The sequence below is a fragment of the Lichenostomus cassidix genome, chromosome 1Aa (assembly GCF_008360975.1).
Source record: "Lichenostomus cassidix isolate B80296 chromosome 1Aa, HeHo_3.0, whole genome shotgun sequence".
In the NCBI taxonomy this organism is placed as follows: domain Eukaryota; kingdom Metazoa; phylum Chordata; class Aves; order Passeriformes; family Meliphagidae; genus Lichenostomus; species Lichenostomus cassidix.
Window position 1 is genome coordinate 1680781 of NC_139480.1, and position 20971 is coordinate 1701751.

Below are 20971 nucleotides of genomic sequence, written 5' to 3' on the forward strand. Positions count from 1 at the left end.
CATCCTTTTTTCCTTTGCTATTCAACCACTTTTATCCCTTTTTCCCATCCTTTTTCCTTTCCTGTTCAACCACTTTTATCCCTCTTCCCCCATTTCCTTGGAGCAAAATCCTGGATGTGGATCAGGGTGACATCCTGGATGCCTCAAGCACCACGGGAACAAGGAAAACTGCAGGGAAACTCCAGGAAAACTGCAGGGAAATTCTGGAAAAACCAACCAGGGAAACTCCAGGAAAACCAACCAGGGAAACTCCAGGAAAATTGCAGGGAAACTCTGGGAAAACCAACCAGGGGTGACACTGAGGGACAGGGGGACAAAAACCATGAGGATGATCCCAAGGGATGGGAGGAGAACTGAGGAAGGGAAAGTCAAACCACCTCCTCAGGACCCACTGGGCAGCTCGGGGTGTATCCCATACTTTCCCATTCCAGAGGAATTCTGGAATTCCCAGTGGAATGGGGCTCAGCCATCAGCTCCACAGCCCTGGGTATGGAAGGATGGCACCAAACTGGCTCAGGGTCCAGCTGGTCCAAGCCAACAGCACAAATTTGGGCTCCTAACAGAGCTCTGGGTCAGCTTTTCCTTAAAAAGGGTTATTCTAATGGGAAAAAAAACCAAAAAAAGGAGGAAAAACTGGAAGCAAAAGGGGTTGTGTAAAACATGCCAACTGGCAAAAAACATCTGGATTGTTCCTCCATGATCCATTTCTCCATCCTTTCCCAAGCTTTTCCTTAAAAAGAGTTATTCCAATGGGAAAAACAAAAAAAAAAAGAGGAAAAACTGGGAGCAAAAGGGGTTGTGTAAAAAATGTCAACTGGCAAAAATACCTGGATTGTTCCTCCATGATCCTTTTCTCCATCCTTTCCCAAGCTTTTCCTTAAAAAGAGTTATTCTAATGGGAAAAAAAACAAAAAAAAGGAGGAAAAACAGGGAGCAAAAGGGGTTGCGTAAAAAATGCCAACTCACAAAAATACCCGGATTGTTCCTCCATGATCCATTTCTCCATCCTTTCCCAAGTTCCCAGCCGAGGCTCCCCGTTTTCCCAGGAGTTTGGCACAGCCAAACTGGGATAAAACCTCCCCCTGGGGCTCCTCCCTGCTCTCTGCTCCGGAAAACAACCAAGTCCCCGCGCAGAATGCGCGGATTCACTCCCGCTTGGGTCTCCTGCTCCTCGCCAGGAGGGGCCCCAGGCTGTTCCACACCTCGGTGTACATCAGCGTGCCCACGAAGACGAAGGCAGTGCCCAGCCAGTGCCAGGCTGTGAAGGGGTTCTGGAAGTAGAGGATGGAGAAGATGAGGCTGACGAACTTGCGGAGTGTCACCACCAGGGTGACGGTGAGCGAGGTGCACTCCGTGGTCAGGATGAAGACGCCGCGGATGCAGACGTACCTGGCAGGAGGAGCTAAGGAGGGCAGGTGGGAATTCCTTTTGGGAATTCCTTTTGGGAATTCCCAAGGCTTTTGGGAACAGGAAGGTGTGGCAGGATGTTCCCATCCCCTTCTCTCTCTCCCTGCTCGGTCGCAGATGATGAATGGCTCAGATTAGGTTAACAGCCTAAACCTGAAAATCTAAACAAATCCACCACCCTGTGGAATGTAAAAAGAATGTGAGACATTTTTAGTGACCCACTGGACATCTTCTTATCCTATAAAACACCACGAAATCTCAGAAAAGGTAGAAGTTTTTCTACATGGATAGTGGAGTGTGAGGAAATCCTCTCCCCACAGTCTGGATGCAGCTCTGTGGTAATTTCTTGCAGAATTGAGGGAGGATTCTGATGTATCCCAGCAGCAAAATTGGATTTTGGTAACATCATTGGTTTCCTAAAATTGTATTATTCTGGCTAGTGAATAATAATAAGAATAGGTTCCTTTCTTAACTTGCATTTTTAACTATTTTTATAGTTCAAACAAGCATTTCTTAACTTGCATTTTTAACTATTTTTATAGTTTTTGCAAGCATTTACCCCATAATTGCCTTTTAGCTATTAAAGTTTTGCAATTATGCCTTTATTGTGTGTGTATGTTTGTCAATCTGTTCCCTGTTTGTTATTTTCTGTGTCTAATAAATGCTATTTTACATCCCATTAGACTAATCAGCCAAATATCAAAGAACCTTGTGAACAAGACTGAGTTTTGGGGTGTTAATTACTTAATTACCCTAATAGAAATGACTGCTTGTTGCCAGAAGCCTGAAAAACAGCAGAAACCCATAAAGCTCCTGTCTGCCATGCAAGACAGAAGGAGAAGGTGTGGATGGGGGAAATTCCCTCCTTCAGGAGATCCCAAATCCCAAATTCCCCCACTGGAGCTGTGCTGGCAAAGGAGCTCCAGACTCCTCCATTGACATGGAGCAGAAATCCCAAAATCCCACAGTGAACCAGGTTGGAAAAGAGCTTTGAGATCATCGAGTCCAACCTAAAAAAACAACAACAAAAGTCCACTTTTCCTGTGTTTTTGGACCTCCACCAAAAGAGATCCCAAAAGCAGGGAAGATTCCAAGGATTCAGGAAGCCAACCCCATTCCTGCTGTGCCACCCCAGGAAAAAGGGTAAAAAATAAAGGATAAAAGATAAAGGATACTGGGTGATGACGTTCATGAAGAGGTAGAACCACATGATTGGCAGGGTCAGGCCGATCAGCGGCACCTGGAACAGCTCTGCAGGGAAAATGAGGGAAAAAAATGAGGAAAAAGAAATGAGGAAAAAGAAATGAGGAAAAAGAAATGAGGAAAAAGAAATGAGGAAAAAGAAATGAGGAAAAAGAAATGAGGAAAAAGAAATGAGGAAAAAGAAATGAGGAAAAAGAAATGAGGAAAAAGAAATGAGGAAAAATGAGGAAAAATGAGGAAATAAAATAAAAATGAGGAAAAATAGTGAGGAAAAATGGGGAAAAATGAGGAAAAATATGAGGAAAAAGAAATGAGGAAAAAGAAATGAGGGAAAAAAATGAGGAAAAAGAAATGAGGAAAAAGAAATGAGGAAAAAGAAATGAGGAAAAAGAAATGAGGAAAAAGAAATGAGGAAAAAGAAATGAGGAAAAAGAAATGAGGAAAAAGAAATGAGGAAAAAGAAATGAGGAAAAAGAAATGAGGAAAAATGAGGAAAAATGAGGAAATAAAATAAAAATGAGGAAAAATAGTGAGGAAAAATGGGGAAAAATGAGGAAAAATATGAGGAAAAATGAGAGACAATGAGGAAAAATGAGGAAAAATGAGGAAAAGTAGGTTAGGAGAAAAGCTCTGCCTCGCCCTCCTGTGGTGCTGTTACACGTGGAGGAATCCCATGGCAAATCCTGAGGAGCAGCAGAACAAATCCCAGCAGGTCCATGATTACCTCCCTCACTGGCTCCTGTCACTCCCAGTTTTTAATTCCCACATTCCTTTCCCCAGGAATCACTCCTGGATGTGGCTGGGCCCAGCTGTGGGTGGGCATCAGTGAGAAATTTGGGGTTTAATCGTGGAATTTCACGGGATGGTTTCTTAAATCCCATCCCATTCCAGCCCACCCATGGGCAGGAACACCTCCCACCATCCCAAGGTGCTCCAAGCTCCATCCACCCAGCCTTGGACATTCCAGGGATCCACACCTTCTCTGGGAATTCCATCCCAGCCAGCAATTCCTTCCTCAAAATCCCCCAAAATTCAGCAGGACACCCCAAGGATATAAATTTTCCAGAGGCCAGGAGGGTGCAGGAGCACAAACCCCTGAGCACAGCACTCACCAGACTGGTTGAAGAGCACGGCGTGCTGGTAAATGTTGGGAGCCAACAGCAGGAATCCAGGGAGTGGCAAAGCATGCTGGGGGGAGAAACAAACCCATGGTGAGCTCAGGGGATGAGCTGATGGTGCCTGAAGGGTTTTTAATTTCTGGTTTTTGTGTGTATAGAAAATATAGAAAATATTGTAAAATATATAGAAAATTTTTCATGTATACAGAAAATAGTATATAGTGTATCTATAGAAAATACAGTATATAGGGTATGTTTCATATATTTAGTGTATATCTATAGAAAATACAGTATACAGGGTATGTTTCATATATTTAGTGTATATCTATAGAAAATACAGTATATAGGGTATGTTTGATATATTTAGTGTATATCTATAGAAAATACAGTATATAGGGTATGTTTGATATATTTAGTGTATATCTATAGAAAATACAGTATATAGGGTATGTTTGATATATTTAGTGTATATCTATAGAAAATACAGTATATAGGGTATGTTTTATATATTTAGTGTATATACAGAAAATACAGTATATAGGGTATGTTTTATATATTTAGTGTATATATATAGAAAATACAGTATATAGGGTATGTTTTATATATTTAGTATATCTATAGAAAATACAGTATATAGGGTATGTTTTATATATTTAGTATATCTATAGAAAATACAGTATATAGGGTATGTTTGATATATTTAGTATATCTATAGAAAATACAGTATATAGGGTATGTTTGATATATTGTGTATATATATAGAAAATACAGTATACAGGGTATGTTTTATATATTTAGTATATATATAGAAAATACAGTATATAGGGTATGTTTTATATATTTAGTATATCTATAGAAAATACAGTATACAGGGTATGTTCGATATATTTAGTGTATATATATAGAAAATACAGTATATAGGGTATGTTTTATATATTTAGTGTATATATATAGAAAATACAGTATATAGGGTATGTTTGATATATTTAGTGTATATATATAGAAAATACAGTATATAGGGTATGTTTTATATATTTAGTATATCTATAGAAAATACAGTATATAGGGTATGTTTGATATATTTAGTGTATATATATAGAAAATACAGTATATAGGTATGTCTATATATTTAGTATATCTATAGAAAATACAGTATATAGGGTATGTTTTATATATTGTGTATATATATAGAAAATACAGTATATAGGGTATGTTTTATATATTTAGTGTATATCTATAGAAAATACAGTATATAGGGTATGTTTTATATATTTAGTGTATATCTATAGAAAATACAGTATATAGGGTATGTTTGATATATTTAGTGTATATCTATAGAAAATACAGTATATAGGGTATGTTTGATATATTTAGTGTATATCATAGAAAATACAGTATATAGGGTATGTTTTATATATTTGTGTTATAGAAAATACAGTATATAGGGTATGTTTTATATATTGTGTATATATATAGAAAATACAGTATATAGGGTATGTTTTATATATTTAGTGTATATCTATAGAAAATACAGTATATAGGGTATGTTTTATATATTGTGTATATATATAGAAAATACAGTATATAGGGTATGTTCTATATATTTAGTGTATATATATAGAAAATACAGTATATAGGGTATGTTCTATATATTTAGTGTATATCTATAGAAAATACAGTATATAGGGTATGTTTTATATATTGTGTATATATATAGAAAATACAGTATATAGGGTATGTTTTATATATTTAGTGTATATCTATAGAAAATACAGTATATAGGGTATGTTTTATATATTGTATAGTATATATAGAAAATACAGTATATAGGGTATGTTCTATATATTTAGTATATCTATAGAAAATACAGTATATAGGGTATGTTTTATATATTGTGTATATATACAGAAAATACAGTATATAGGGTATGTTTTATATATTGTGTATATATATAGAAAATACAGTATATAGGGTATGTTTTATATATTTAGTATATATACAGAAAATACAGTATATAGGGTATGTTTTATATATTGTGTATATATACAGAAAATACAGTATATAGGGTATGTTTTATATATTGTGTATATATACAGAAAATACAGTATATATGGTATGTTTTATATATTTAGTATATATACAGAAAATACAGTATATAGGGTATGTTTTATATATTGTGTATATATACAGAAAATACAGTATATAGGGTATGTTTTATATATTTGTGTATATATATAGAAAATACAGTATATAGGGTATGTTTTATATATTTAGTATATATACAGAAAATACAGTATATAGGGTATGTTTTATATATTGTGTATATATACAGAAAATACAGTATATAGGGTATGTTTTATATATTTAGTGTATATCTATAGAAAATACAGTATATAGGGTATGTTTTATATATTTAGTATATCTATAAAATACAGTATATAGGTATGTTTTATATATTGTGTATATATACAGAAAATACAGTATATGGGGTATGTTTTATATATTGTGTATATATATAGAAAATACAGTATATAGGGTATGTTTTATATATTTAGTATATTTATAGAAAATACAGTATAGGGTATGTTTTATATATTGTGTATATATACAGAAATACAGTATATAGGGTATGTTTTATATATTTTGTATATATATAGAAAATACAGTATAGAGTATGTTTTATATATTGTGTATATATATAGAAAATATAGTATATAGGGTATGTTTTATATATTTAGTGTATATCTATAGAAAATACAGTATATAGGGTATGTTTTATATATTTAGTATATCTATAGAAAATACAGTATATAGGGTATGTTTTATATATTGTGTATATATACAGAAAATACAGTATATAGGGTATGTTTTATATATTTAGTATATATATAGAAAATACAGTATATAGAGTATGTTTTATATATTGTGTATATATATAGAAAATATAGTATATAGGGTATGTTTTATATATTTAGTGTATATCTATAGAAAATACAGTATATAGGGTATGTTTTATATATTTAGTATATATATAGAAAATACAGTATATAGAGTATGTTTTATATATTGTGTATATATACAGAAAATACAGTATATAGGGTATGTTTTATATATTTAGTATATATATAGAAAATACAGTATATAGAGTATGTTTTATATATTGTGTATATATATAGAAAATATAGTATATAGGGTATGTTTTATATATTTAGTGTATATCTATAGAAAATACAGTATATAGGGTATGTTTTATATATTTAGTGTATATACAGAAAATACAGTATATAGAGTATGTTTTATATATTGTGTATATATATAGAAAATATAGTATATAGGGTATGTTTTATATATTTAGTGTATATCTATAGAAAATACAGTATATAGGGTATGTTTTATATATTTAGTGTATATACAGAAAATACAGTATATAGAGTATGTTTTATATATTGTGTATATATATAGAAAATATAGTATATAGGGTATGTTTTATATATTTAGTATATCTATAGAAAATATAGTATAGAGAGTATGTTATATATATTGTATATATATAGAAAATATAGTATAGAGAGTATGTTATATATATATAGAAAATATAGTATATAGAGAATACTATATATACATAGTATATATATAGAAAATATAGTATATAGAGAATAGCTTTGGTGTGTAGCTCTGGACTCTATATAAAAGTGCTAAAAACTTCTGTTCCCAGAATTGATTTTTTAATGATTTTTAATTGATTTTTTAGTTGATTTTAGACAAATCCATTGCTCCCAGTTGGAAAATCCAAGGACACTTTGCTGCCTCAGAGGCCCAAAAATATGGAAATCATAGTGAATTAGAGTAGCAAACTTGGGGTGGTTGACATCATCACCTGAAGGTGTAATTGGAGAATTAATTGGAGAATTAATTGGAGAATTAATTGGACAATTAAACCTCGATATGTTAATGGAGAGAATTTATAAAATGTGAAGATCTCATGACTCACTGTCCAGTTTGGGTGCAGCCTCTTCAGTAGGCTCAGTCTGCCCTAAATAATTGATTTTAATTCTTTAATTAATTTTAAAATATTTTAATTATTTTATTTAATTATTCTGCTTTTTATTCTTCCAACTTTGCCTAGCCTTCTGTTTCAGCAAACCCCATTTCAGGCATCAATCCCACCTCCATTCCCACCCTGGAAAGCAGCTTGGGATGCTTTTTGTGGGAAAAAAAAATTTCTAGGAGCAGGAAAATCCCTCAGAGGACTCACATTGTAGAACAGAGCTTCCTTGGAGTGCTTCCCAAACTGTTTGTAGAGAGTCTCCTGGAAAATCCCCATCCTGGCAGACATCAGCAGAGCAAAGGTGAGAGCAGCAATGCCTGCAAGAGAAGCACAGGGCAAGCAGCTGAACACACCAAATTTGGGGGAAAAAATAGCCAAATCATCCAGATTTGGGTAAAAAGCTGATAACAATCCCAGGGCCACAGGGTTTGGTTATTATGAGATGCCAAGAGGTATCTGAAAAATGAGAGTTGGGAGAGCAGCAATGCCTGCAAGAGAAGCACAGGGGAAGCAGCTGAACCCACAAAATTCGGGGGAAAATAGCCAAATCATCCAGATTTGGTTAAAAAACATCATTATAACAATCCCATGGACACAGGGTTTGGCTATTATGAGATGCCAGGAGGTATCTTAAAAATGAGAGTTGGGAGAGCAGCAATGCCTGCAAGAGAAGCACAGGGCAAGCAGCTGAACCCACCAAATTTGGGGGAAAAAACAGCCAAATCATCCAGATTTGGGTAAAAAACTGGTAACAATCCCAGGGCCACAGGGTTTGGTTATTATGAGATGCCAAGAGATACCTTGAAAATGAGAGTTGGGAGAGCAGCAATGCCTGCAAGAGAAGCACAGGGGAAGCAGCTGAACCCACCAAATTTGGGGGGGAAAAATGCCAAATCATCCAGATTTGGTTAAAAAACTGTAAACAATCCCATGGCCACAGGGTTTGGATATTGTGAGATGCCAAGAGGTATCTGAGAAATGGAAAGTTGGGAGAGCAGCAATGCCTGCAAGAGAAGCACAGGGAAGCAGCTGAACACACCAAATTTGGGGGAAAAAATAGCCAAATCATCCAGATTTGGTTAAAAAACTGATAACAATCCCAGGGCCACAGGGTTTGGTTTGAGATGCCAAGAGATATCTTGAAAATGAGAGTTGGGACAGCAGGGATGCAGTTTGTGCCACTGCTGGTCATGATCAATGCCAGATTTCCCAAAGAGTCACCAACAGACCCAAAACCAGAGTTTAGGAGTTTAAAATCCTCCATGGAAGGACCTGAAACCAAACAAAAGCAAACCAAAGAGGATGACAGAATCACAGGGTTGGAAAAGACCTCCAAATAAATAAATAAATAAAATAAAATATAAATGCTGTCTGAAAAAAAAAAAAAAACAACAGGTCTCAACAGAAAGCCCAAAAAGGTCACAAAAATTAAATCCCTTATGCTTGTGAAATAATCATATTTAAAAAAAAATGCTCAAGAGGAAAAGACATAAATATAATCCAAAGAAATCTCTTCTCTCCTTGTGCTCTGAAACCAGAAGAAATTACAAGACTGTGCTCACTCTGTGAAGAATGAATAAAAGAAATTATTACATTTGTGTTATAACAAGAGCAGGACGCTGCCAAACCTGCCTCACCACCAAAAATTCACTTTTAAGAGCTCACTTGAAAGGGAACAGACACAAATACAGGCAGTTTGGGGTGAAAATGAAAGGGTGAAACTCCTCCCTGGAATCTTCCATGAAGTGTTCACACCACTCAGGGCTGATTTTGCCAAGAGAATTTCAAGAGAATTCCAATTCCAGGAGTCCTCCCAGCATCCCAGAAGTGCAGGTGTGATCCTCACGTACCCAGCAGCCACCAGAGGAACACCTGAGGTCCATCCTCGTCCTTCAGGCTGGAGTCAGATGCCTGGAGGGAGACACAAGTGTCACCAGGAGCCACCAGGTCCCTGCAGCTACCCCAGAGCCTTGTGCTTCCCACTCTGCCTCAGGGAGTGCAGAGATTCCAGCAAAAAAAAATGGGATTAAATCAGGATTATTCCCTGAAGAAACACCCTGACTTTATGGGATTGAGCTTTTTAACTCCCCAAATAATCAGTGTCATTTTTAAAGCTCCCAAAGCCAGCCCATCACCAGGTTCCTCTGTCCCCACCCCAAAAATGAGTGTGCAGCAAGGAGAAAAGAACTCTGGCCAAGCCTCACCCAGGGGCTAAAATCAGACCTAAAACCAAGTTTGTGAGCAAGAAATGGAGGAAATCAGGCCAAGGGTACAACTCCAGGTAGTCTGACTTGCCTCAGCTCTTTTCCCTGGCAAAATGGGATTATTCACCTTTGCCAACACTGTCAGTGGCTCAGGGAAAATGGGATTATTCACCTTTGCCACCACTGTCAGGGAAAATGGGATTATCCACCTTTGCCAACACTGTCAGGAAAAATGGGATTTTCAGGGAAAATGGGATTATCCACCTTTGTCACCACTGTCAGTGGTTCAGGGAAAATGAACCACTGATTATTCAAAGGTGAATAATCCCATTTTTTCAGGGAAAATGGGATTATTCACCTTTGCCACCACTGTCAGGGAAAATGGGATTTTCAGGGAAAATGGGATTATTCACCTTTGCCACCACTGTCAGGGAAAATGAGATTTTCAGGGAAAATGGGATTATCCACCTTTGCCACCACTGTCAGGGATTTTCAGGGAAAATGGGATTATTCACCTTTGCCACCACTGTCAGGGAAAATGAAATTTTCAGGGAAAATGGGATTATGCACCTTTGCCACCACTGTCAGGGAAAATGGGATTTTCAGGAAAAATGGGATTATCCACCTTTGCCACTCCTGTCAGCTCCATCCCAAAATCCCAGCTCTGCTGGGATCTGCTCTGGATTAACACAGAGCCAAGGCTCAAAGCTCAGCCCTTCCCCAGCCCTTCTGAGAAGGAAAAAAACCCACAAATGATGGTGAATTCAGAGCTCTGACAGCCCCTTCATTCCCAATATCTCAGAGCTGGGTTAAGTGCAGCCAATTTCCACTTGAGGCCATTTTTTTGTCATCAATCTGACAGGGCTGCAGCTCCAGGAAAAGGTCCAAGTGTGTTCCACATGGATTTGCTTCCCTCCCTCCTGCTCTCCGAGCATTTTATTTAAGGGTCAGGCTGGATGACATGAGGCCTGGAAAAATCCAGCCTGAAAGGTAATAATCAATCTCCTGTGGGATGGAAAAAAATGAAGATTGAAGCTGGCTGAGTTTTGGTTAGGATTCACCTGCAACACAAAAAAAAAAAACCAGCTTGGAGCTGGTACCTCTGTGGCCAAAAAAAATAGAGGTTTATGGGCAGCAAAAAGCAGAATAAACAGGTTAAAAGCCATCTGTAATGCAATTAAATCCCACAGGAAAATAAAACCAGAAGGAAGAGATTTCAGGAGTAGATCTAAAGGTTGGAGACACCTGGATTCTCCATGAATAACGAGGCAAAAGGAATTTTTCCTGGTTATTGCCAGTCCTTACCACTTGTTTAGCAGACATGAAGGTGCAGGTGAAGATGCCCAGGGACACCAGGGCTATGGAGGTGTACTTGGACACGCTGTACCTGCAGGGGACAAGGGACATGTCACCAACCCTGCCTGGGGGCCGTGCCCTGCTTCCCTGCAGTGCTGCTCTGGAAATCTGGGATAAGGGGAATATTCCCTGTTCATAACTCCAGGCATTGCTGGCAGGGCTCAGCTCAGCACCTAAACAAGTCTTTGTCCCAAGGATTTATCCCAGTTTATCCCAAAAAATTCCAGCCTTGTTACACCCCTGGAAATCTGGGATAAGGGGAATATTCCCTGTTCCTAACTCCAGGCATTGCTGGCAAGCAAGTCTTTGTCCCAAGGATTTATCCCAGTTTATCCCAAAAATTCCAGCCTTGTCACACCCCTGGAAATCCAGGAAAATGGGAATATTCCCTGTTCCTAACTCCAGGCATTACTGGCAAGCAAGTCTTTGTCCCAAGGATTTATCCCATAAATTCCACCCTTGGCACATCCCTGGAAATCTGGGATAATGGGAATATTCCCAGTTTATAACTCCAGGTATTGCTGGCAAGCAAGTCTTTGTCCCAAGGATTTATCCCGTTTTATCCCATAAATTCCAGCCTTGTCACACCCCTGGAAATCCGGGAAAATGGCGACATTCCCATAAATTCCAGCCTTGTCACACCCCTGGAAATCCAGGAAAATGGGAACATTCCCAGTTTATAACTCCAGGCATTGCTGGTAAGCAAGTCTTTATCCCAAGGATTTATCCCAGTATATCCCATAAATTCCAGCCTTGTCACAACCCTGGAAATCCAGGAAAATGGGAATATTCCCAGTTCATAACTCCAGGCATTGCTGGCAAGGAAGTCTTTGTCCCAGGGATTTATCCCAGTTTATCCCATAAATTCCAGCCTTGTCACACCCCTGGAAATCCGGGATAATGGAGACATTCCCAGTTTATAACTCCAGGCATTGCTGGCAAGGAAGTCTTTGTCCCAAGGATTTATCCCGTTTTATCCCATAAATTCCAGCCTTGTCACACCCCTGGAAATCCAGGAAAATGGGAATATTCCCTGTTCCTAACTTCAGGCATTGCTGGCAAGCAAGTCTTTATCCCAAGGATTTATCCCAGTTTATCCCATAAATTCCAGCCTTGTCACACCCCTGGAAATCCGGGATAATGGGGACATTCCCAGTTCCTAACTCCAGGCATTGCTGGCAAGTAGGTCTTTGTCTCAAGGATTTATCTCACTTTATCCCAAAAATTCCAGCCTTGTCACAGCTCAGTGCAACCACAACAGCAGCCTTGTCAGCATGTTATCAATGTGTTATTAACGTGTAATTAACATGAGCAATGTGTTATCGATGTTAACATGTTATTAATGTGTTATCACTGCGTTATCAGCAAGTTATTAATGTGTAATTAACGTTATCAATGTGTTAACAACTTTAACCTGTTATTAACGTGTTATCAGTGTGTTATCTACAAATTATTAACATGTAATTAACGTTAGCAATGGGAACATGTTATTAATGTGTTTTCAGTGTATTATCAACGAGTTATTAACATGTAATTAACGTTAGTAATGTGTTATCAACTTTAACCTGTTATTAATGTGTTATCAGTGTGTTATCAACAAGTTATTAACTTGTAATTAACGTTATCAATGTGTTATTGTTAACATGTTATCAGTGTGTTATCAGTGTGTTATCAGTGTGTTATCAGTGTGTTATCAGTGTGTTATCAGTGTGTTATCAGTGTGTAATGTTCTCAACGTGTTATCAACATGGTAATGTGTTATTAATGTGTTATCAATGAGTTAACATGGAATTAACATTATCAACATGTTATCGACATGTTAACATGTTATTAATGTGTTATCAGTGTGTTATCAGCAAGTTATTAACGTGTAATTAACATCAAAATTTTATCAATGTGTTAATGTGTTACTGCTATCAATGTGTTATTAATGTGAAATTAATGTTGTCAACATGTTATCAACGTGTTACCATGGTTTTGTCTTATCAACGTGCTAACATGTTATTAACATGGTATCCACGTAGTATCATGTTTTATCCATGTGTTAACATATTAACATGTTATCAATGTGTTAACCACATATTACCAATGTTATCAATGTGTTTTATCCACGTGTTATCCACACGTTATCCACTTGTTATTAACATGTTTTATCCACGTTATCAAAGTGTTGTTAATGCGTTATCAGCGTGTTTTATCCACGTGTTATCAACGTGTTTTATCCATGTGTTATCAACATGTTATCAACATGTTATTAACGCATTATCAATGTGTTATCTGCATGTTATCTGGCATTATCCACATGCTATTAACATGTTATCCATGTTATTAACATGTTATCCACATGTTATCAAGGTGTTATCAAGGTGTTATCAATGTGTTATACACCTGTTATTAACATGTTTTATCCACCTGTTATCAATGTGCTGTTAATGTGTTATGAACATGTTTTATCCACATGTTATCAATATATTTTATCCACATGTTATCAATGTGTTGTTAATGTGTTAACATGTTTTATCCACATGTTATCCATGTGTTATCAACATGTTATCAATGCATTATCCGGCATTATCCACGTGCTATCCACGTGCTATCCACGTGCTATCCACATGTTATCCACATGTTATCCACATGTTATCCACATGTTATCCACATGTTATCCACATGTTATCCACATGTTATCCACATGTTATCCACATGTTATCCACATGCTATCCATTCCAGCCTCTATTCCATGCCCAGCTCCCTGTCCCATCCCTAAAACATTGAACAGGAGAGGTGATGGCACCACACACCCCCAGGGTTACATCGGGGTTAAATCCATGGCACAGAACTCCTGGAATGGGAAGAGGTTTGTGGTTTGTGATTTACCTTTTCTTCAAGATGATGATCCCCAGGGCCATGCTTGCTATGAGAGAACCCTGGGAAATAAAAGGGAAAAAACCAATCAGGTCAGCAGGACAGAGTTCCCCAGATTGGGATGCTGATCCCAAAGGAGCACTGCAAACTCAGGATGAGGGATGCCAAAGCACCAAGAGGTTTTGGATTGGGAAAACTGGCAGAGAGAAAGAAGAGCTTCCTTAAGGCTGGGTATTGCACAGTGCAGGTGGAACCAGGCCAAATCCCAAACCCCAAATCCCAAACCCCAAATCCCAAACCCCAAATCCCAAACCCCAAATCCTGAACCCCAAATCCTGAACCCCAAATCCCAAACCCTACATCCCAAATCCCAAACCCACGCTCTCTGCCCAGGGATATCCACGACTAGAACATGAAGCACTTGGTGGCAGGGAAAGCTGGATCCCTCTGGTCCAGCAGCTCAGCTCTGCTCATCCAGGGCTGACAGCCAGAGCTTTGTCACTGTCACTGTCACTTCCCCCTCACCTCTGGAATTCCAAAGCCTGCTGCAGCCTGTTTCCCTGCCTGCCCATTAAACTGGAATTTATCAACACCACCCAGTGAGACCTGGAGCTGAGCTTTGGACAGAGGCTGCTCTCCCCACAAGCTGCAATTCAGGATTTCATGGGGTTCGGTGCTCCTGGGAAGGAGAGGGTGACACCTGGAGAAGGGACAATTCCTGCAGGAATGCTGGAAGGGGAGCCCCAGGAGGAGGAGGAGGAGGAGGAGGAGGAAGAAGGAGGAAGAAGGAGGAAGAAGGAGAAAGAAGGAGGAAGAAGGAGGAAGAAGGAGGAAGAAGGAGGAAGAAGGAGGAAGAAGGAGGAAGAAGGAGGAAGAAGGAGGAAGAAGGAGGAAGAAGGAGGAAGAAGGAGGAAGAAGGAGGAAGAAGGAGAAGGAGGAGGAGGAAGAGGAGGAGAAGTAGGAGAAGGAGGAAGGAGAAGGAGGACAAGGAAGAGGAAAAGGAGGAGGAAGAGGAGAAGAAGTAGGAAGAAGGAGGAAGAGGAGGAGAATGAGGAGAAGGAGGAGAATGAGGAGAAGGAGGAGAAGGAAGAGGAAGAAGAGGAGAAGGAGGAAGAAGGAGGAAGAAGCAGGAAGAGGAGAAGAAGGAGGAGAAAAAGGAAGAAGCGGAGGAGGGGAAGGAGGAAGAGGAGAAAGAAGAAGAGGAGGAGGAAGAGGAGGAGAAAAGGGAGGAAGAGGAGGAGGAGGCTGAGCTCACCGAGCGGAAGATCATGTGCAGCGGCATGGCGATGTTCAGGTTCAGGGCGTAGTTATTGACCACGCTGACGGTGAAGAACATGGCCACCATGATGAAATAGTTCCTGCAATATGGAAAAATGCCTGGGAGCTGTGCAGGAACATCCCTGGCAGGCTGGGAGAGCCCTCAGGAATGATCACAGGGTGCAGGGAAAGGGCTGGGCCAAAGCACAGCTCTTGGGGATCTCACAAAGATGACTGAGATCAACACCAGTGGAGAAATGCAAAGTGAATTTGGGTGATTTTCCAGGAAAACTCTCCCTTCCCACTCCCACCACACCAAACCCCAGAGATAAAAAGCTCTTTAAACACAGCAAACTCTTCACCATGCAAAACTCTGCCCTGTTCCTTGACAGGGAAAGATCTGATGGCAAATTCCCATTGAAAATTCCCAATAAACTAATCCATATTTTATCAGGCCAGACAGCTTCCCAACGTGGCTCTGCAAATGCTGCAGGATGGATGGGATTTCGACAGGATTAGTGGGTAAACCATTTTATGGAATGGTTTTTGGAGCCAAGAGAGAGCCAGGAAGGCCAGGAAGCCTTTTCCTGCTGGGAAAAGCCCGGGGTTGTACCTGATGGGGATGGCTGGGCGCTTCCTGCCGAAGTTGGCCTCGAAGATAAAACCTTCCACGGCAATGAACAGGAACTGGGAGAAGGTCACGATGTTGCCACATCCTGGGAACTGCCTGCAGCATGGAGAGGGAAGAGAAACAGCAGAGCCAGGATAAAACACTTGGCTCCAATCAAAGGAGGCGACAGCTCCTTATCTCGGAGCAGGAATCACCCTGGAGAGGCTTTGCTCCTTTCCCTGTCCAGGTTAAAAGGGATTTATTCATCTGAATTGTGCAAACACCTGCAGGGAGATCTTCCTCAAACACTTCCCAAAAGGTTTTTCCCTGCTCAGTCAGGGCAGGAAGGGAAGAGAAACCTGCATCTCATAAATCTGCAGAAATCCCACCAGGATACAGGCCATGGATGGGGAATGTTCAGCACACCCACAACTCCCCTTTTCCCATGGGAAGTGGCTTCAGGAACACTCTGTCCCTTCCCAAAAGCTGCTGTGTTGGTGAGAGGTGAGGCAATGAGGAGTCCATGCAGGAGGAAGGCAGCTGGAAATCCAATATTCCTCATTCCTGCTGCAGGAGGGAAGTGCCAAGGGCAGGTCTGGGCTGGCAGAGTGTCCTTGCTTGCTCAGACCTGCTCAATTCCTGCTGCCAAAAAAACTTTTGGTTTTTCTGGATGCCAAAAACTTGGAGAAGGGACTGAAATTCATCCCAGGAGCCCAAAAAATCCCTGGCAGTAAATCCCACGTGACATCCACAGATCCTGCTTGTGTGACACCAACTTGACAAGGTACCAAGAGCCACAAAACTCTGTCTGAACTCAAGAGAGATCCTCTGAGTCCCTTTTTGTCCCCCAGAGGGACCCAGGCGTGGCAGAAATGTCCCCAAATCACCTTCCAGCTAACCAAACTTTGGATTTATCCAGGGCAGGACACCAAACAGACACTCCCTGCACCCTGATCCTCCCGAAGGAGCTGACAGGGAAGGATTTCTGTGAGGCAGAAGCTCCAAGGAGGCCTTGGCAGGGCAGAAAATGGGGAAGACAGAGGGATTTGAGGGAATTTTTCCCTTTTTTCTGGTGCAGGACAGAAAATCCTGACGCCAAGGATTTCTGGGAGAGTCCTGCTGCCCACCCTGCTGCACAAGTTTCCTCATGGAAAATTCCCTGGCAGCTCAGGGCTGGGAATTTTGCAGGATTCAAGCTGGGAGATGCCCTGGAAAACAGGAATATCCAAATTGGCTCCTCTAGATTCTCCTCTGCCACCTCACAGGAGCTGGTGAGTGCAGAGCTGCCACCAACCAGCACCTGGAAAAGTCACCTTCTCCCTGCTTTTCCTCTGCCCATCTGCCAATTCCCACATTCCTCCCAGCTTAATTATCCATCAAACCTCAATCCTGAGGGTGGAAAGTCCAAAAGTTCCTCAGGGAGGGATGGACTGAAGCAGAGCCAGAAGCTCCAGGATTGCCAACCTGCTCTGCAGAGGGGAATCCACCAACGAGGTGGGAAGCTGGGATAATCCCAGGCTGGTTCCATGCTCTGGACTTTGCCTCCTCGCAGTTCCCAGCTCCCTGGATGTGACCCCATGTTATCAGCACTGTTGGCACTCAGGGCTGTGTGCTGCCTGATAACAGATTAAAAAAAAAGGGTTTTATCTGCCCCTCCTTTGGCTCACAACCCTCACAGATGCACCTAAAAAAAGGGATAAGGCTGGATCTATCAGCCCAAGATCTGCTTCAGCTGGAGATAAGATAGGAGTCCTCCCAGAAAGGAGTTTTCCTCCTTTTTCTCCCACAATTCCACTTCACTGCTTGGAGAGGGGGAAAAACCTGATTTTTTGGGGCTGATTTGCACCATTTTCACAGCAATTTAAGCCCCTGGTTTCTTGTTCAGCCTCCACAGCCCAGCAGGAATTTTTCAGCAGGAATTTCTATCATTTTCTCTGTCTGTCCTCAGGCATCTCCAGACTAAACACTTCTCATTCCTTTACCTTCCTTACAAATCCTAAACAAATTCCTTCCCCTCACCTTCACTGCTCCTCACCAGCCTGGTCACTGCCTTTTCCTGGGATCCCACTCCAGGATTTTGGTTGCTATGGGAATATTCACCTGCAGGAGGAACTTTTCCTTCCTAACCCAAAGAAATAATTAGTGTCACCCCAATTTTGGGACTAAAGGTGAGCAGGGGAACTCAAAGGCACAAGAACTGAGCTGTCAACAGAGGAATTTCAAGTGTCTGAGAGGTGCTGTGGGTGAAAATCAGCTTTTTCCTTGATGTCTGCAACTGGGCTGCTGGAATTTTGCTGGGGTTCAGACACCTGCTGGCTTTAATTTTTCCTTTAAAAATCCAGGATAATGATGGGCAGGGAGTGAGTAAGGACTGGTTTGGAAAGGCTGAAGTGCACTGAGTGCAGCACCACGCTGACTCACTGGGATTTTAGACCCAAAACCAGTTCAGGCATCACTTTTTCCCAGTCAGGCCCTTTCCCCTTCCCAGATTCCTTTCTCCATCAGGGTGAGGAAGGTGAGATCCCCAAAAAAATCAGCTTCCCATCAGGGAATTCAACTCCTCTCCATTGCCAAGAGGACTTGGTGACTCACTGGGATTTTAGACCCAAAACCAGTTCAGGCATCACTTTTTCCCAGTCAGACCATTTCTCCTTCCCAGATTCCTGACCAGCCCTTTCCCAAACCCTGCCAGCCTTTCTCCATCAGGGTGAGGAAGGTGAAATCCCCCAAAAATCAGGGAATTCAACTCCTCTCCATTGCCAAGGGGACTCGGTGACTCACTGGGATTTTAGACACAAAACCAGTCCAGGCATCACTTTTTCCCAGTCAGATCCTTTCTCTTTCCCAGATTTCTGACCAGCCCTCTCCCAATCCCAGCCTTTCTCCATCACGGTGAGGAAGGTGAGATCCCTAAAAACATCAGGGAATTCAACTCCTCTCCATTGCCAAGGGGACTCAGTGACTTTGCAGAGTGACGATGGCCCAGGATGACATTTCCAGAGGGAAAACATTCCCAGGGATAGCTTTTCCTTGGGATTTCAGTGGGACTGGTATTGCCTGGGATGAGGCTGGGGACACGGTGATGTCACTGTCCCTGTGGAGAGGGGACAGCCCCCAAACACCCCAAAAACCACAGCCAGAGGGGACAGCCCCGAAATACCCCAAACCCACAGCCAGAGGGGACAGCCCCCAAACACCCCAAAAACCACAGCCAGAGGGACAGCCCCAAAACACCCCAAACCCACAGCCAGAGGGGACAGCCCCGAAATACCCCAAAAAACATAGACAGAGGGGACAGCCCCGAAACACCCCAAAAAACACAGCCAGAGGGGACAGCCCCGAAATACCCCAAAAAACATAGACAGAGGGGACAGCCCCGAAACACCCCAAAAAACACAGCCAGAGGGGACAGCCCCGAAATACCCCAAAAACCACAGCCAGAGGGGACAGCCCCGAAATACCCCAAACCCACAGCCAGAGGGGACACGAGGTGACAATCCAGGGCTGGGCTCAGCCTGGCACCTCGCTGAGGGCCTGGGAGGGTCAAACCCCCTCAGTGCCAACCTGGGGACCCCAAATCCCCCCAAATCCCCCCAAACCCACCTCGCTGAGGAGTCCCATGGCCTGGGAGGGTAAAACCCCCTCAGGGCCAGCCTGGGGATCCCAAATCACCCCAAAATCCCCCAAACCCACCGCTGCTGCTGCCTCCCCTCACGAACCCTGAGGCCGGTGATAGAATCCTCTCCCCGACCCCATTGGAATGAACTCCCTGACCCTTTATCCCCTCAAATCCTCATCCCGACCCCATGGGAATGGACTGCCTGACCCTTTATCCCCCCAAATCCTCACCCAGACCCCACTGGAATAAACTCCCTGACCCTTTATCCCCCCAAATCCTCACCCAGAGCCTTTATCCCCCAAATCCTCACCCAGACCCACCGGAATGGAAACCTGACCCTTTATCCCCCCAAATCCTCAGCCAGACCCCACTGCAATGACTCCCTGACCCTTTATCCCCCCAAATCCTCACCCCGACCCCATTGGAATGGAAACCTGACCCTTTATCCCCCCAAATCCTCACCCAGACCCTTTATCCCCCAAATCCTCACCCAGACCCACTGGAATGGACTCCCTGACCCTTTATCCCCCCAAATCCCCTCTCCGACCCCACTGCCCTGAACTCCCTGACCCTTTATCCCCCAAACCCTCTCCGCGGCTCGCACCTGGCCAGCAGCTCCAGGAACACCACGTTGCTGCAGCAGCCGCCGAACACCAGCCCCACCGCCACGGCCGGGTGCATGGTGCGGCTCCGGGCAGCGAGGCGGCGTGCCGGGCCGCCCCCGCATCCCGCTCCCGGGATCCTGCCCCGCTCCCGGCCCCGGCCCGCCGCCCCCGCTTCCTCCGGCCGCCGGTAGTTCGCTCCCCGCCCGCCGCGCCGCCGCCGCCGGCACTACAACTCCCGGCAGGCTCCGCGCCGCCTCAGCGCGGCTCCCGGCGGGCGCTCCGCCGCGGGGCACGATGGGAGTTGTAGTTCTGAGGCAAGATGGCGGTGCTGAGGTGGCGTCAGGAGGAGGCGCGGCTCCGGCGCTGTCTGTGGAGAGGAGCAGCGTGAAATTGACTTTTTGGGGTTATTTAGTGACCCCAAAACGCCAGTTAGAGGCCGTTCCTCATGATTCCGCGCTGAGTAATTATTCCGTGCTTCAAAATAATGATTATTCTCACGGAAAGGCTGGGAATGTTGCCCTGGAGAAGGGAAGGATGCAGGGAGAGCTCAGAGCTCCTGCCAGGGCCTGAAGGAGCTCCAGGAGAGCTGCAGAGGGACTGGGGACAAGGCATGGAGGGACAGGACACAGGGAATGGCTTCCCAGTGCCAGAGGGCAGGGATGGATGGGATCTTGGGAATTAG

At 42.3% G+C, this 20971-nt stretch overlaps 1 protein-coding gene across 2 annotated transcripts; it reads right to left on the reverse strand.

The window, feature by feature from the left end:
• Positions 1-50: 50 nt before the first annotated feature.
• Positions 51-20503, reverse strand: SLC35B4 (solute carrier family 35 member B4). 2 transcript variants are annotated; one of them, XR_014856414.1, is made up of 11 exons: positions 20289-20503; positions 16069-16182; positions 15454-15556; positions 14211-14260; positions 11286-11367; positions 9627-9687; positions 7984-8093; positions 3723-3798; positions 2583-2658; positions 975-1389; positions 51-681 (listed from the first exon to the last, which is right to left on the reverse strand). XR_014856414.1 is itself a non-coding variant. In XM_085081923.1 (10 exons), the coding sequence occupies exons 1-10, from the start codon at positions 20363-20365 to the stop codon at positions 1146-1148; spliced, it is 993 nt and encodes a 330-aa protein (XP_084938049.1). In that variant the 5' UTR covers positions 20366-20503; the 3' UTR covers positions 51-1145. The 2 variants fall into 2 exon arrangements, 1 of the variants encoding a protein (XP_084938049.1); XM_085081923.1 differs by having other exon boundaries at positions 51-1389.
• Positions 20504-20971: the final 468 nt, after the last annotated feature.